Here is a 16,133-nt window from a genome sequence, read left to right as displayed (position 1 = left end):
AGTAATCTCAGCGAAAAATCTCATTCATTTTCCTTTCAGGATTCACAGAACAATTGGATCACAGCCTGGGATAAATTAATTCAATTACTTAGTCCCTTCCCAGAGGATTCTTTGGGGCTAATTTCAAGGCAAAGCCCCTGGCGTCCTGTAGAATGGATTGGTTATTGTGTCCCCTTGTACCTGGAGAAGGTAAAGCCCCATTTTCCCCCAGAACAGCACTGGCATCCCAGGTACCTTTTCTGTTTGCTTCGGGTTGCCTGCAGCGCTGGTGCGTTCGAAGGAGTGCTCGGCCTCGTCCGCCTCCCTGCACTTCTGCTCGTAGCTCTTCTTGGACTGGGATCAAATGAGACCAAACGTGAGGGTCTGCCTGGGCAGCAAGGCTGGCCTCCCCCCAGGGATGTTCCAGCCACTTCATCCTTCGCAGTCTGGGGCAGCAAATCAGTGCCCCAGACTGCAAAGAGAAAAAAATCCCAAACAGAAAAATCCCAAACAGAAAAAATCCCAAACAGAAAAAAATCCCAAAGGCACCGTAGGGAGGCAGAAAAATAGAACTGAAACATTGGAATAGGGGCTGACAGCACAAATCCTTTTCCTGCAGCCCTGAAATTGTTTGCTTTGTATAACTGCAACTCCCTGCAGGGGTCAGGAATGCACAGGCTGCTCTACCACCACTGGTGCACCAGGCATCTGCCCAGGAGCCATGAAGAGATGAATTTGGGAGCCAGCACCCCACTGTCAACAGTCTTGGTGTAGTTCTCAGAAGCAACAAAAATTTTTATTTGCACCAAATCATTTCTGTATCTTAGAGATGCACTTAGAACCACCACATTAAAAAAAAAAATCATTAGTACACTTCAGCTGTAGCACTGACTGGTCTGCAACTACTTTCCTTTAGAGGCAGTTGCCCATTGGAAACCAAACCCAGCTGCCTATGGTTTCTGTACCTGCAAGCTTTCCAGATGGAGAGGATTCCTCCTGCCTTCAAGATTCCCTCACTGTTCTTAAAATTGTACTTACACACACTGAAAAATTACATTTACTCCTCTAAGTACCCTTGCCAAGAGAGAATGAAATCCTGTTTGACCTGGGGCCCCATTCATCCTGTATTAACCTTCTGGAGACTTTTCAGGGAAGATCAGCTTTCTCCTCACAGCAGGAATGACATCTTCCCTCCCTCACACACTCCTGCACACTCACACAGCTTTGACCTTTCTTTAAATAGAGGTACATGTGATACAGATTTTACTGGAGCCAGTTTTCATCAGGAAACCTGCCCAAGCCCTCCCTGCTTACCTCCATTGTTTTCTTATAATGGGACAGTTTGCTCTTCTGCATCCGCTCCATGGCAGACTCGTACTGTAAGAAACACACACAAGTCAGCATTTCTTGCTTTGGACGTCCTCCCCTTTCCAGCAGCAGGATTAGGAAAACCATAATCAGGGCCTTTCTATGAGCCATCTCCCTGTGGGCAAAATTACTTCAATCTGCTTTTATAAATGACAGGTTTCTAAGTGAAACAGAGAGCATCCAAAGTGCCAGGTAAAAAAATAATCCCAGATAATTCTGCTTCAGTGGTTTCCATTAATAGCAGAGAGGACATAGATCTTAATTTTCTTCCTTGCTTTATTTTTTTGTTGTTTTTTGTTTTGGTTTTTTATTTATATTTTTTTTTGGTTTTGGGTTTTGTTTTGTTTTGTTTTGTTTTCTTTAAGGGATGAAATACTGCAGCACCCAGTCACAGTGGGCTCTGCCAGCAGGGCTCCTTTGCTACTGCCAGAGCTTGATCCCACATGTCTGCAGACCAAACCACTGTCTCACCCCCATGAGCACAGGTAGTTGTCCATTCTCAACCCAAACAGTTCCTGTCTCTTTCATATTCCACTGCTTCTGGCAACTTTATGCTCAGTGTGATTTGATTTCCACGCTGGAGCTGTCTGGGCAGTGTTGGAAGGACAGTGCTGGATTCTCTTCCGTGGTTTTAGTTGCGAGATGCCCAGCTTTATGTGACAATGAGATATGCTCATTTCTTCAGGGGGACTTTTGATCTTTTAATCTTTACATTCTGCTCAAGCAAAACTCTCTCCAGGGCTACCCAGATGCTTGTTTCACATTGGGCAGTCCTGAGACAGCTACAGTGCAGCACAAATCGCAGCATTCTGGGAGGTTACCAAAACTGCTGACACCACCCAGCATGTCTAATGCTGGTTTCCTCACAGCCACATGCTGGACAGAGAAAAAAGCTTATCTAAGACTCCAAAGCAGTTTTTTCTTTTTTTTGTTTCCCCAGTCCCCTCTAACTATTCCCAGTCCAGTCACAGGCTTACAGTTCTCAGCAGGAGGGAACCTCTCTGCACATCCCCGTGGCAAAGGGAATGGGGAACAAACACTGATGAACCTGTGCCCACTGCCTTGTCTTTTAATGCCTCATTTGCTTCATCAGATCACTGTCGACCTCAAATCTCAATAGCAGCACTGGTTTCACCCACTTTCATATTCAGAATTCTTTGCTATTCCAAGTTCCTGTGTGTCAGGGGCTTGTAGACACACAGTTTTCGTGGCACTGGATACTGGTTATATGCATTTTCAATTATACAGCATCAGCTAGATGCTACTTATTCCATGTATTTGGAATTCAGCATATATTGCTGTTGCATTCAGCATGACATTAATTTGCTTTCATGTTTTTAAACATTTGTGTTACTCCTTTATTTAGTGTTGGAGATTGTGCAGGGTCATATCAAAGAAAACCATTAACAAGGGTATAAAAAAGAGAAAAGGAAGGATTAAGTTCTTACAGAAATAATAATAACAGCATCTGCAGTTACACCAGAGAGAGTAAAAGGGACTAAAGCCTCTGGCTTCTGAGTTCAGAGCACTACTTTATTTCCAGCTGGGATCAGAAAGAGATTTTTGTTCCCCAGTCTCGTCTCTAGAGGGAGCAGGGCATGCTGGCAATGCTTTATCATCTTCTGCACAATTCCCAGCCTATGGCTGGAGACAGAGCATCAGCACAGCCCATTGACCCAATGGCTTTCAACAGTTCTCTGGCTTCTCACCTTTTTTCTTTGCTCCTTCTGCCTTTCTCGGAACTCCTCTATTCCTTTCAGCTCTTCCTTCAGCATTACTGCCAGCTGGATATGAGAGTTTCCAACACTTTCAATTTCTAAAGCAAATCAAAATTCAGATTCAGTTAGTGGGAAGGTCTTTAAAGTCACATTTTTTGGAGATGTTTCTGTGATGTGACTGCCTTATGAGTTCTTATGAGTTGTCACAAGGAGGATAGCCTTAAAAAAGGTCTCCCTTGTGTTTCTGCATGCACTGACATTGCTGAGGGTTCAAGAACAGAGTGAGTGTGTTTCTTCATGGCCCCATTCACCCCAGCTGCCCCCTTCCTTTGAGACTGAGGGTCAGGAGTTGTGCAGAGGGAGGGAAGGAGCTCTGGCCCCCATCATCCATCCCTGGCTGTGCTGCTGGGCTGTCACTGCTCTCGGGAGCTGCTGCCAGCAGTGGTCAGTCATTAGGTGAGGCTGCATGCTGAGAATTTCCTGGGATCAGCCAAGATGGATTGAATTTCAGAGCACCTGGCTGTTGCTGTTTGAAGTGGCTGGGAGGAACTGCTCTGCATTTGTCAGCTTCAGTGCCTCTGAAATGGAACCCTGCATGTTCCAGAAACGCTGAACTCCCCCACCCAGGCCCTAAAAATATCTCAGTCCAGCAGCTGCTTTTCAAGAGGGAGTTTTAGTGTAAACAGCAGGTGCTAGTGACCAGGTACAGTGTCCTGTTGGCTCTCAGTGCAGCATTTTGTGTGTGTGAAAGGGTTTCATTGAGCCTTGGGCACATTTAGGCATCCTTTTCATCCCCTCTTTATACTACAGGCTGTGAAAGAAAAGCTGGGAATGGTGTGGGGAACAGGATGGACACATTGAGTGCCTGTGTTTCCCAGGTCAGAAGGGAACAAGGAAATACTTACGTTGCTTGAGCATCTCAAATGCTTCCTTCAGTGTACTGTGGGGCAGAAACAAGACACTTTATTAGTATTGCCTTCCAAGGGTATGTTGGGAATCCAGGGAAAACTTTCCCTTAGAACCTCAAAGATCCACACAGAGATAAAACCCTTAATGGCCTCGTAATAAAAGCTGACCATGCTAACAAGCACAATAGCATCAATCTGTTGCCATCAGGAAACACAATAAAATGCTCCATGAAGCAGGGAATTGCACCACTCCTTCTGTGCACCCTCATTCACACTGTATTTGTGACCGGGAACGTTTACAGCCCTTCTCTCGTCCTGCACCGCGCGGGTAGACACGAACGAATTGGGGAATTGGGGTTTTGGAGCAGTGACCTCCAGGGTGGAGCGAAACCTGAAGGGTGGAGTAACCTGAAGGGTGGAGTAACCTGAAGGGCAGAACGCTGCGTGCGGCCCCATCGCTGTCCTCGGTGCCCGCACCGCTTCTGCCGAGCACCACCGATCCTGCTCCCATCCCTCCTGTGCACCAATCCTGCTCCCATCCCTCCTGTGCACTGATCCTGCTCCCATCCCTCCTGTGCACGGATCCTGCTCCCATCCCTCCTGTGCACCAATCCTGCTCCCATCCCTCCTGTGCACGGATCCTGCTCCCATCCCTCCTGTGCACGGATCCTGCTCCCATCCCTCCTGTGCACGGATCCTGCTCCCATCCCTCCCTGTGCATCAGTCCTGCTCCCATCCCTCCTGTGCATGGATCCTGCTCCCATCCCTCCTGTGCATCCATCCTGCTCCCATCCCTCCTGTGCATCCATTCTGCTCCCATCCCTCCTGTGCATGGATCCTGCTCCCATCCCTCCTGTGCATCCATCCTGCTCCCATCCCTCCCGTGCACGGATCCTGCTCCCATCCCTCCTGTGCATGGATCCTGCTCCCATCCCTCCTGTGCATCCATCCTGCTCCCATCCCTCCTGTGCATCCATTCTGCTCCCATCCCTCCTGTGCATGGATCCTGCTCCCATCCCTCCTGTGCATCCATCCTGCTCCCATCCCTCCTGTGCATCCATTCTGCTCCCATCCCTCCTGTGCACGGATCCTGCTCCCATCCCTCCTGTGCATCAGTCCTGCTCCCATCCCTCCTGTGCACCCATCCTGCTCCCATCCCTCCCTGTGCATCAGTCCTGCTCCCATCCCTCCTGTGCACCCATCCTGCTCCCATCCCTCCTGTGCACGGATCCTGCTCCCATCCCTCCTGTGCACGGATCCTGCTCCCATCCCTCCTGTGCACCAGCACAGATGTGATGAGAATCACACGATGTGTAAAAGCGTTTTCAACTTAATGAATTCCTCTGGCTCTGAATGTGCAGGCTGGCAGGACGTTTGCATACACAGAAGCCAGGGCTGGGGTGGGACTTGGAAGCTTTTCAGATCTAGAAATGATCTCTTCAAGCCCCAGAGTGTGCTGTTCCTGGAAGGAATAAGGGAAGGGCTGGTGAATGAAGAGCCCCAGATCTCCCCAGCTACTGGAGAGCCCAGGAGAGGCTGCTGTCCCTCCCAGCCATGAGCACCCACAGCTGGGCAGGGAAATCTGCCTCTCCTGGGCCATGGGAGCCCCACGAGGCACAGGGAGGATCCTAATTGCCCTGTGCTCATTTGGGCTGGACATCTGTTTGCTGATCAAACATTCTCCCAGCAGTGAGGCTGCCTTGCCAGGCAGAAGAAATATGCACAAATGAGGGGAAAGGCTGGGCCTGTCCTCAGCAAAAACTGCCTGGAAACCCATTGTAGAAATACAGGGAAAAGACTTTCAGACAGAAAAGCAAAGCTGTTCTACGTTTTTCATATTTCAATTAGATTGTGGTGAATCTCCTGAGATAAGCCAGGGAGAACATTCTAGATTGAGTATTTTTAAGTATTTTCCCAACAATACTTACACATTTGAAGTTTATTTTGTAAGAAGTTTGTCTGGTGTGAAATTTTGATGGAAACGAAATTTTCACACCACAAAGGAAACAAGCAGTATTGGTTTCAGATAATTAAAAACTTGACATTAATAGACAAGTTGGATATCAGCACATATCAGATAGATATCAGAATAGGTAGCTTTTTCTAATGGATTATTTTGAAAAAATAAATATATATAAGGAATAAAATTTTCTCTTCCAGTCAGTAATTTCCAGTAGGAGGTGGGGAATGTGCTAACAATTTCATGCCTGAAACCAATAAATACTGGAATTTATCGGTTGAAAACTGGACATATTGTTCACATTCTATGTTGATTTCTCTTTCTCAGAGATTTTTTTCCCTTTGTTGTTGGTGATTCAAGTTATGCAAAAACTGACAAAATTGCTGTAGTGGATAATGAAAAATAGCACTTTCTCAGTATATATCAAGGACAAAAGCAATTTGCTGCTTTTTTGGTTTCCAGGCACCTGAGCTCCCAGAGCAGTTCAGAGCCACAAGCCACCCATGGAGTTGCTCTCCTTTTGCTGGCTCTCTGTAAGGCCAAGGGGGTCTCTAGTGCAATAATGCATCTGGCTGTGACCCAAAGAGGGATCAATTTCTCCCCTGCACGGTCTCTAATGGCCCTTTCAGAAATCTCTGGCCTTTTCTTCCTTGTATGAAGGATTTGTCCAGCCAATTCCATAGCTGCTGACTGCTGCAAGTAGGCTGAAATACACTTAAGCAATTTCCTTCCTTATTTTTATAATAATTTTCTAAAATCAGTCAATTGGATCCCTGCATCCTTCCAGGGCTTAAAGGGACAGCAAATATGTCATCATGCCAAATTATACACGTGGGAGAGAATAAATCAATCAAATTTTGGCCTGTGGATCCATCAGGACTCCCTTTATGACTCCTGGGCAGCAGCAGCAGTGCTATAGATTTGCTCCTGGATGTTCTGATTATATCAGTGAAATATGTCAGTGCTGCACAGGGTTTAATGGAAGTGACTCCTGTAGCTGATATATGAATGAGTTTTAATTCTGTCTGTACTGGTGTGGACGTACAGCACCTCTTGCTGATTGCTTCTGGGTGGGTTTGGCTTTCTAGTGGGATTGATATGGGCTTTACTCTGAGGCATCCAAAGTGAGGACATCTCACTCTCCTGGACACTGAAATAGTGTTTTACCCTCAGCAGATGCTGCTGCTTAACATTCTGGTGGTAATTGATTTTTTTTGTGTTTGTCCTGTGGCTAAATTAGAAAATTAGAAAACCTAAGGTTGAAAACAATTCAAGCACCACTGAAAAATTGACCTTTTTTCTTTTTTTAATTGTTCACTTCTGAGATTTTCACATATATTCTGGAAGACTGTTAAACCACTCTGGCTAAAGACAGAGCTCCAGCCTCCCCTTTGGGCACCCCCACATGGAGAATCCCGCACGTGTCTCCTTGAAAATAAGGCTGCACACAAATGTACTGTGTGTGTTTGTTAAAGGACTCCCTGTTGTACATGTAAAGTTTGGATTTGCCGAAGTTAATTTGGAGGGGAGCAGGAGTGGCTGGCCCTGGGACAGGCAGAGCCTGTGCAGCCGCCGCAGCAGCTCCGAGCGGGGTTTGCCATCTAGTGGCTACAATATTCTTATGCCTTGTTTGGCTTTTCATGCTTTTTTATGCTTTCTCTCTCTCCGTTTGTTTCTGCTGAAACACTGGGCTGTGCTGAGCAGTCCTCTGTGCCACGGGGACCATCAGGAATTGCTCTCTCGACCTGCTCCACAGCCATCAAAAGCAGAATTTTGTTTCACCAGAGCTGGAATTAGCAGAGCCCTGTTACTGGCAGCACTAGGGTGAGAGCTATTCTCACCACGTACACTGTTGGACCACACTATTTTGTCTGTTGCAATTTTTTCAACCTTAAACTTGGTAGTTTGGGCATTTTTTCCAGTACTTTGCTTTTAGACACTGGGTTAACTGAGTAATTTAGAGAGTCCCCTTATATCTTGCACACAGGAAGGTAAAACAGGTTCTTCTAACCGGAAAACCACAGATAATTTTAAATTTTCTTTCTTTTCTACCTTTGCTTGGTTAATAGAAGTGTGAAATAACCCTACCTTCCTTTCTGGTAGGTTTCTATTCTGACACTGGTACAATCTACAATGTTCAGTTGCTCTTGTAATTTTTAAAAGTACCTTTTCTGAAACAGAAAGAAGTCTGTGCCAGATGAACCCTAGAGACAGTCCCAGCAGTGCTGTCCACCCTCAGCCCCAGTAACGTGGATCCCAGAGCAGAGCTGTGAAACCCCTACAGTGACAGTCCCTCTGAGGCCACCCTTAACATCTGCCTTTCCTACTGGCACACAGGGAACACCCAAAGTGGTTTTACCAACAATTCCTTCTGTGAAGCCCTTTGGGGGTAGCCAAGTTTGGGGAGATGTGTCTGAAATCATCTGCTCTCAAATAATTCCCACCTGGGACTGTGTCTGTGTTGCAGAAGAGAAATGAAGAGGAGGAGTTGTGCTCTTCTAACAGGGAGGCTCCTGAGCCATGAGCCAGTCCTGGGCCAGGCACACAGCACTGGCTGGCCTTCTTTAGTGGGCATATGGCAAAAACATGGAAGAATTAATTTTGCCAGGATGTTTTCTTGTTCTCAGAGGAGCTATAAACAGAAAGGCAACACCCCTCAGTGCAGCTGGAAGGATTTGTGTCCTGGTCCCAGCTGGGCTGTGATGTGGAGCCACATGAGTTGTGGTATCAGCTGCTGCAGAGGCTGCACTGTGCACCAGGCTGGGCTCAGTGACAGCTTTGGGATTTTGTGGCTTTCATGGAAGCAGCAACCTGTGTGCAGGGTTCCTCTCGTGCTGTGGGGGTTCATATCCACGTTCTGCTGCTTGGATATTTCCAGGTGTGTGTCAGGAGTGGCAGCAGCCCTGAACTGAGGGGAAGGGGGCTGTGTCATCACTCCAGGGCTAGGCACTGGGAGCACACACATCACCCCAGACTTTACTGGGGCAGGAGAGCAAACAGGAAGACACCTCCATGTTCCTTCTCCTCCCTGTAAGCCTGACATCAAATTAGATCCCTTATGGCTCCAGAATGAGCTGTGCCATCCAAATCAAAGGTTAAAACAGTCCAAACAAATGTTGTACCTTTAACATAAAACTAAATTTCCTCACATCTCTCAGAAAGAGAGCAGCACTGCTCAAAAATGCCTTTCCTCATTACCAGAGAGCTTGTTTAGATGAAATTTAACAGAGACTGAGCAGAGGCTTAGGTTCATTTTCAGAGTCCTGAAAGTTCAAAGTGCTAGTGTATAAATTCTGTGCAGGTTCAGAACATTTGGGTGGAGAATAAGCAGCCATGGAAGGATGTGACCTTCCACACTGGCTTTTAGCTTCAGTTCAAAAGTGCCTGCTTTGTGTGGAGTAATACAGAGGATTTTGTATATTAAGTGACAGATGCACTATTTTTATCCACAGGAAACAGCAATTGGCATTTCATTACAGATGCCCTCACCTCACACTCACTGAAATGTTCTATTTCAGGCATTGCAGAGAAGAGCAGAGCACACATTGGCTTGAAGGAACTACCCTTTCCCAAAGTCCTAAGGAGATGGTAGTGGAAAAAAGGATGAAAAATGTAGGAAATCATATACATGAGAAGAGACAAGCAGAGCAAATGACAGAAATAGCTGTTGTCAGCCTAGGCAGAATTGAACCAGCTAGTGCATGTTTGCATCAGTTATTTTACAGAACAGAGCTCCCAGAGGCCCTGGTTTGGCTGAAGCTGAGCATGCAGCTGAGAACTGGCCTCTGTAGCATATTCTGCCCTCATGTTGCTGTGCTGAAGAGTTGCCCAAAGCCACTGCATGGAAATTCCCAGGCACCTTGCAGCCTGAAAGGTGTTTACTCTTAAAGGCACAAGCTCTGCTGAAAGTCATCTCTAGCATGAGAGGCATCATTGCTGTGCAGACTCCCAGCAAACAGTTGCAACTGTGATCTCAGTCTGTAACTTGGCTGAAAATCCCAGTTTCTGTACATCCTCTCCCATGTGTACACCACTGAGAGTACAAATACTGCAGTTCAAACTTCAAAACCTGTAATTCTTTCTCCCCTGCTGGATATGGGTGTAAGCTGTCATTTGCCAAGAAAACATGGCTGTAGGTTTGTCATCACCCTTTTGTAATTTCTTTTATGAGTAGAGACTAGGAAATGGTGATGCAGATTTAATTTCTTTAGTTTAAAAAGTGGGATAACAGGCATACATTGCATTACCTATTGACTCAGTGGATGCTAAAATATTTCAGGGCTTTAAATAAGAACAAAAAGAAAACACTGGAGGCTATTCCATAGAAAGCTGCTGCTGGTGTGGCATCCTGTGAACTTACTGATTGCTATGGCTAGAAGATTATTTAGAAGAAATATCTTTATATGCTTGCCCTGTTCTACCCTTCCCTTGGGAATCTAGTGTTGGGGACAGAATATTAAGATGAAGGGGTTAGTGTGAGCTTGTGTGATCCTTCTTGTAGTCTTAGATTGAAGTGTGTGCATCTTTCTGTGCATTGGAATGAGCTTGCCAAGGCCTGTAGCAGCTGCTGAGTGAGAGCTGTGCCATGGGCTGGGCTGGGGGAAGGAGTCTGTACCAGGTGCAGTGCTTTTGGCAAGGACCAGCAGCCTGTTGAGTGATGGTGCCCTTCGGCTGTTAGCACTTAGAGGGAACTTTTACTTCTTGAGCTGGAAGCTGGCATGTTTATTTGCTCTGCCAGTGGAATCCAGCACCAGCTTCTTTTAGAAACCTCATCTTGGCTTTTTTTGAAAATAAGAAAAGGTGCAGGGTGTCTGCCTTGCTGGTTTTGGTGCTGTCAGACACATTCTGACCTGTGGGCCAATTCTGACCCTGCTGTGCACAGGAGCAGCGAGGCCCTGGCTCAGTCACTCCTGCAGCAGCAGCATCAGACCCTGTCCCCTGCTAGCCCCGAGCTCAGAGTGGTTCTCACGTTTCTGGCCTGGGGAACCCTCAGAGGACACACCACATCTCTTTGCCCAGGTCACTGATGTCACTGCTGCTGCTGGCACTGAAGGGCCCCGTGTGCCTGGCCTGGAGCTGTCCCTGCCAGGCCTGGGGCAAAGCTGCCATCAGAGGAGCTGGAGCCACGCTTCAGGAGCACGCAGGATGGAGGATGGCATCCGGGTGGTGCTCTCACCATGAGCCTTCTGGAATCAGGAGAGAGTGGTCCCAGAGTTGCTGTTACCTTCCAGTCAGCCTTCCCTACAGCCTTTTGAGTCAGCAGCATATTCCTTCATCTGTGTCTTTGGTGAACAAAAAAGGGCAGTATAATCTATTTATACATTTAGCTGAGTTCAGCAAGCTGCTCCAGCTGAAGCAAAATTTGGGGTGAGAAGGAGCAAGCCTGAAAAAATGTTGAAATTATTCTTTTCTTTGATTCAAAAATAAAAGCTTTTAAAATGTAGAGGAGGCTTGGGAGAGAAGTGTTTTCTGCAGCAATGGCCACTACCTGGTGCAGTGTGCCATCACCTTCTCCAGGCTGTTCTGGTGCTTGGCATTTACTCATCGTGCCTATTCTCTGCACCTTGTTTTGTGCCTATCCTGACTGTGCTGAAATACCAACCTCAGCCTTGCAGCTGTTTTTCTTAAGGTTTTCTGGGAGGTTTTGGGTGTTTGTTGTGGATGCATTTTTTATGTTCCTTTTATAGATCTTTTGAAAAGGTATCTGGTACCCTCCTGATATAAGGAAATTCTGTGGTGTGAATTTCCCAGAAGAAGTGACAGAAAGCTTTAGTATCTGAGATATTTAAAAGGTGGCTAAATTTAAGACTAGAGGATAATAATTTTCCATTAGCAAGAAAATGACTGAGTGATTTAAAATTAATAATTCCTGCTGCTCTGCCATACATAGCATGGCACAGGAAGGTCTGCAAAAAAACCCTGGAAGCTTCTTTTTTTCTGGTGATTGTCAGATGGAAGTTTTAGGTACAAATACATTAGACTTGAAGAAATACTGCTACCCAAAGCTGCATTTGAAGATGTGAACAGCCCTGTTCAGACTATCATCAAGTACTTGTAGTTCTATTAGGACCTAGTATGCTAGATGAAAATAGGAAGTCCTATAAAGAGGACTTTGCATTGCACAATGCATTGGAAAAATGCACTGGCACAGTTGCAGCAGTGTCCTTTCAAGCTTTTCTTATTATAGGGAGTACATAGATTCCCTCCCTCAAGTCTCCCTGAAGGACTGACCTTGAGGGCAGAACTGCTGCCAGCAATCAATGTCATATAAACAAAGAGAAACTTCACGCTGAGGAGAACACACAGACACAGAAAATTCAACAATTTTAAGGCATCAAAACCAAACATTGCATTTTCTTGTGTTGTTCCAGCCCTGGACAGACTTTAGTTTTCTCTGATTTTTTGTTTGCCCTGGACAAATGCCCTTCACTATCTGTGTAATTCCTTAAACAATCAGAAGATGCTGGATGAGAGAAAGCTACGTGTCCTCTCTGCTTCAGACCAGGCACAGTGAGACACTTGCTGTGATGAAAACATCAGTGTAGAGCTGGTCTCTCCCTGGCCAGGTGTGGGCTATGCAAACACAGTAAATCAGCTCCACAGCACAGCTTTCTTTGTGTATTCAGCCTTCCCTCCATGCCAACCTATAAAATTGCTGGATCAAAGTGGTGCTGGGCCCAAGTCCAAACTTCCCCCAACTTGAGAGGAACTTGGATCCATATCCCAACACTGGGACTTGGCTCTGCTTCTAAATCAAGCTCTCATAATCTCTTGGGAAAAGGCAGACCCACTAATTGCCCACTGAAGGGCAGCCAAAGCTGCTTGTTGCTGAACACGTTTGCTCTGCCTGCCCTGTATTGCCAGTAAAGGAGTTGAGGTGAAGCCTTTCTTTGATCCTGCAATACTGATCTTGGCCTTTGGGTTGAGAAGAACCCATCCATTCTTAACCTGATGGTTTAATTTCAGAATATTTCTTCTTTTCCTTCCTTCTCACCAGTTAGGTCAGTGAACTGAGCCACCAGGAAGGCAGAAGCCATCTCCTGGGACTGTGGCACCCCTGGGTGCTGCTCAGGGGCCAGGCAGAGCTGAGCACTGGCAGGGAAAGCCTTGCACATTCCCCTGGCACTACCCAGCACTTGAGCGGGCACAGCAGTGTCTGTGCCAGCCTTGCTGTGCCACCACAAAGCCACAGCAGTGCTTGGGGATCGCTGGCACCTGTCTGCCATGGCAGGGCAAAGCTTTGGGGTCAAACCTTCCCATGAAATATGGACAGGAAACCACTTGCACTGGGAGTGATAAATCAACGTGAAAAGGAGACTGCAGTTAAGAAATGAGCTATGGGATGGAGGAGGGGAGCAGGCCCCAGGGATCAATAGAGCTGGTTTGTGTTTAGATTGAGGTCTTCTCTTTCAGGATCGTCTTCTGTGACCCCACATCTTCATCCTCTGCCACCTTATTACTGTATTATTACTTGTTACAATAATGACAAAATGTCTCATTATTACTGCTGCCATCAATAATAGCAGCAGTTTATCAGCAGTGTTTATTAAGTTAAATTCCATACCAACATCTATCTTCCCCTCCCAACACAATTTATACATAATTTAAGATAGTAATGGAGAAGACAGAGAAAAATACATGTCATCTTAGTGTATTTCAGTAGTTCCATTGAATTATTTCAAATTAGGTCCCTTCAAAGAGATTTTGTATTCCTAAGCTAAGCCTTTTTTCCTGCTGCAGAAGCTGATTTTTGGGGTCTTTGTATTTGTTCTGTCACAGTCTCTCTGTTCACCAGCTTTCCAGAATTGTCAAGCCACCATCCTAAACATTTCACAACCTCTTCCATTCTCCTTTTTCCCCCATCACTTGGTCTGCTTTTTGAGGCAAATATTAAACATTAAGAATCTTGAAATAAAAAAGGAAAGTACCTACTAGCAGTTTCCAAATAGAGCTATTCACAAATAGTGAATCCCACTGTGAAGGAAGGACGGTGGTGTTTCCCCACTTTCCCTATATATTGTGAAGAGCTGTGTAATGCACTGAAATGAGTGGTTGTGACCTCATCCACAGGCAAAATGCAGGAGTCTGGTATTTCTTCCTAAATCATTTTGTTTGCAGTAATAATAAAAGAATTCCTTACTTGATTTCTGTTTGTCCTCCTGCTTTTCGGGCAATTTGAACCAGCTCTTTCCCATATCTCTCTTCTGCTTGTGCTCTGTTAAAAGAAAAACGTACTCAATTTCTCTTAGTGGTACCAGGATCACATTTACACAAATCTTGTAATTGTATCTCAGGTGCAAAACATCAGAAATGCAACTTATTTGATTTCTCTATCTCCTCAATTCTAGTGCTGTTAGTTAACCTCTGAAATACTTTGGGTAAGTTATTTCTGGAAGAAATGAGATAAAAATGAAGCCCATCTTCGTGGCTTTGATTACTGTGGCATGCCATGTTCAGCTCTGCCCCCAAAACATGGATTCATGGGAAGAAGAAGGTGAACAAAGATGAGATGAAGGTGTTCAGAACAGAGCAAAAGGAACCTAAAAATAATGGCTGACTCAATCCATGAAAACACCAGCTCTGAGGGGAGTGAAGAGGAGGTTCCAAAGGATCCACTCAAGACATGTTGAAAATAAAGGGGAGCCAGGGGTAGCAGGAGTATTTCCATCCATTAGAAAGATGAGGCACTGCTGGAACAGCTGCTGTGGAGGGAGAAGGAGCCCTGGTGAGGCTGGGGCAGCTTTGTGGAAGGGACAATCTCACCTAATAGGGAACTGTAACTGGTGACTCAGGAAAGTGGTTCTGTTTCTATGGTTAATAAAGAAATACAAATATTCATTTGCTGTTTTCCCTTCCCCCAGCACGGGAGGAAACTTCTATTCTCTTTTTTAAAAAAGTATTTGTACTAAATGTGTTACTTCCTTTCTCCTGGGTGCAAGATCAGGGTGGAACCAAGTTGTCGGTCTTTGAGTAGCTGCTAAAAACTATGGAATGGTAAATAATAAATAATGAACAGATAGCCTGGTGCTAGCACCTGGGGGAAGGGATGATTTTGTTTAGGGCAAGTCCAGTTCTCAAAAGCCGTTTCAAAGCATTTCAAACTGTTTTGCTCTGAAATTTGGCACCTTAGAAAAACATACTCTTTGTTCAAAAAATGAATTTTATGTGGGTGCAAGGCCCTACAACCCTGCTGGGTTTTAGTCCCATTGGTCTTCCCACTTGGCCAGGAGGTGCTTTGTATGTCTTTGCTAAGTTCCAGCAGTTTGAAGGCTGCTCTTGCAGCTTTGCCCCAAGGCAGCTGTCAAGGTGGGTCCCTGAGAACATCCCACTGCCCCTCTTGCTGCCCCTGGGCTCTGGGAGCACCTTGCCTTGTAGCAGGTGCAAATCCACCATCTCCTGGGATTCTCCCCAGCCCCAGGAGATCAGTCAGGCTGCTGGAGCAGCAGTGCTGGCCCTGCAGCAGGAGCAGAGAGTGTTCCTGGCCTCTGTCCATGGCTCCCACGTGTGGAACACTGCAGGAGCTGCCCTTGTGCACTCAGAACTGCTGTGGTTTAGTGGGGTTACCTACATCACTGCCTGGCATTCCTGTTAGAGGAACAGGGTGCAAAATATGATTATAGGCCATGCAGAGGCACCACTTCTTTTTCATGTTGGATGAATGAAATTTCATCAAAATGGAAATACACTCCAGACACATAATGCTGCAGAAGAAGAATAGATTTCTTCTGATTTCAATATCAAGAGATACTTCTGTGTCAGAGGCTTTGCTTAGTACTAGTGCCTGTGCAGCAATGAGAATTACTCCAGTAATTACTCCCACTTTGCTTGCTCAGTACACAAGTGGGAAAAAAGCATACCCAGCTTTTAACCAGTCCCAGCTCCTGAGACCTCAGCATGGATGGGACTGGACTGGCCCAGTGTCAGATGGATTTGACAGGAGGCTGACACCATCTCTTCATATCTGCGTGCTGCTTGTCCCACTTGCCAGTACCCCTGTACACAGCTTCTAGGTTCCCCTGCAGCCATTCAGAGAGAGAACATACTTGGTGTTTTAACCCTGGGGTTTGTTTTAGAATACAATTGCTATCTCACTCCCAAACCTCTTAGACCCTTCTCTGGGACAGTTAGAGGGATTGTGGCTGGAAAGCTGGTCAAGTGTTAGTGTGGCCAGGGCCAGGGCAGTTGGTTTCAGGACTGCAG

General features: G+C 46.0%; 1 protein-coding gene across 1 annotated transcript in view; it reads right to left on the bottom strand.

The window, feature by feature from the left end:
- The window catches only part of PSTPIP1 (proline-serine-threonine phosphatase interacting protein 1), a 48,302-nt gene that overhangs the window by 14,024 nt on the left and 18,145 nt on the right, over nucleotides 1-16,133 (bottom strand). Inside the window, exons 3-7 of the mRNA XM_002192099.7 lie at nucleotides 14,074-14,148; nucleotides 3,971-4,005; nucleotides 3,057-3,163; nucleotides 1,294-1,356; nucleotides 235-333 (exon numbers count right to left, since the gene is read on the bottom strand). Of these exons, the coding sequence (XP_002192135.2) occupies nucleotides 235-333; nucleotides 1,294-1,356; nucleotides 3,057-3,163; nucleotides 3,971-4,005; nucleotides 14,074-14,148 (379 nt within the window). The remainder of the gene's footprint in view (nucleotides 1-234; nucleotides 334-1,293; nucleotides 1,357-3,056; nucleotides 3,164-3,970; nucleotides 4,006-14,073; nucleotides 14,149-16,133) is intronic.

The sequence above is a fragment of the Taeniopygia guttata genome, chromosome 10 (genome assembly GCF_048771995.1).
Source record: "Taeniopygia guttata chromosome 10, bTaeGut7.mat, whole genome shotgun sequence".
Taxonomy (NCBI): Eukaryota; Metazoa; Chordata; class Aves; order Passeriformes; family Estrildidae; genus Taeniopygia; species Taeniopygia guttata.
The sequence above is the reverse complement of the archived record's forward strand: the minus strand, read 5'-3'. Positions and strand labels throughout refer to the sequence as shown.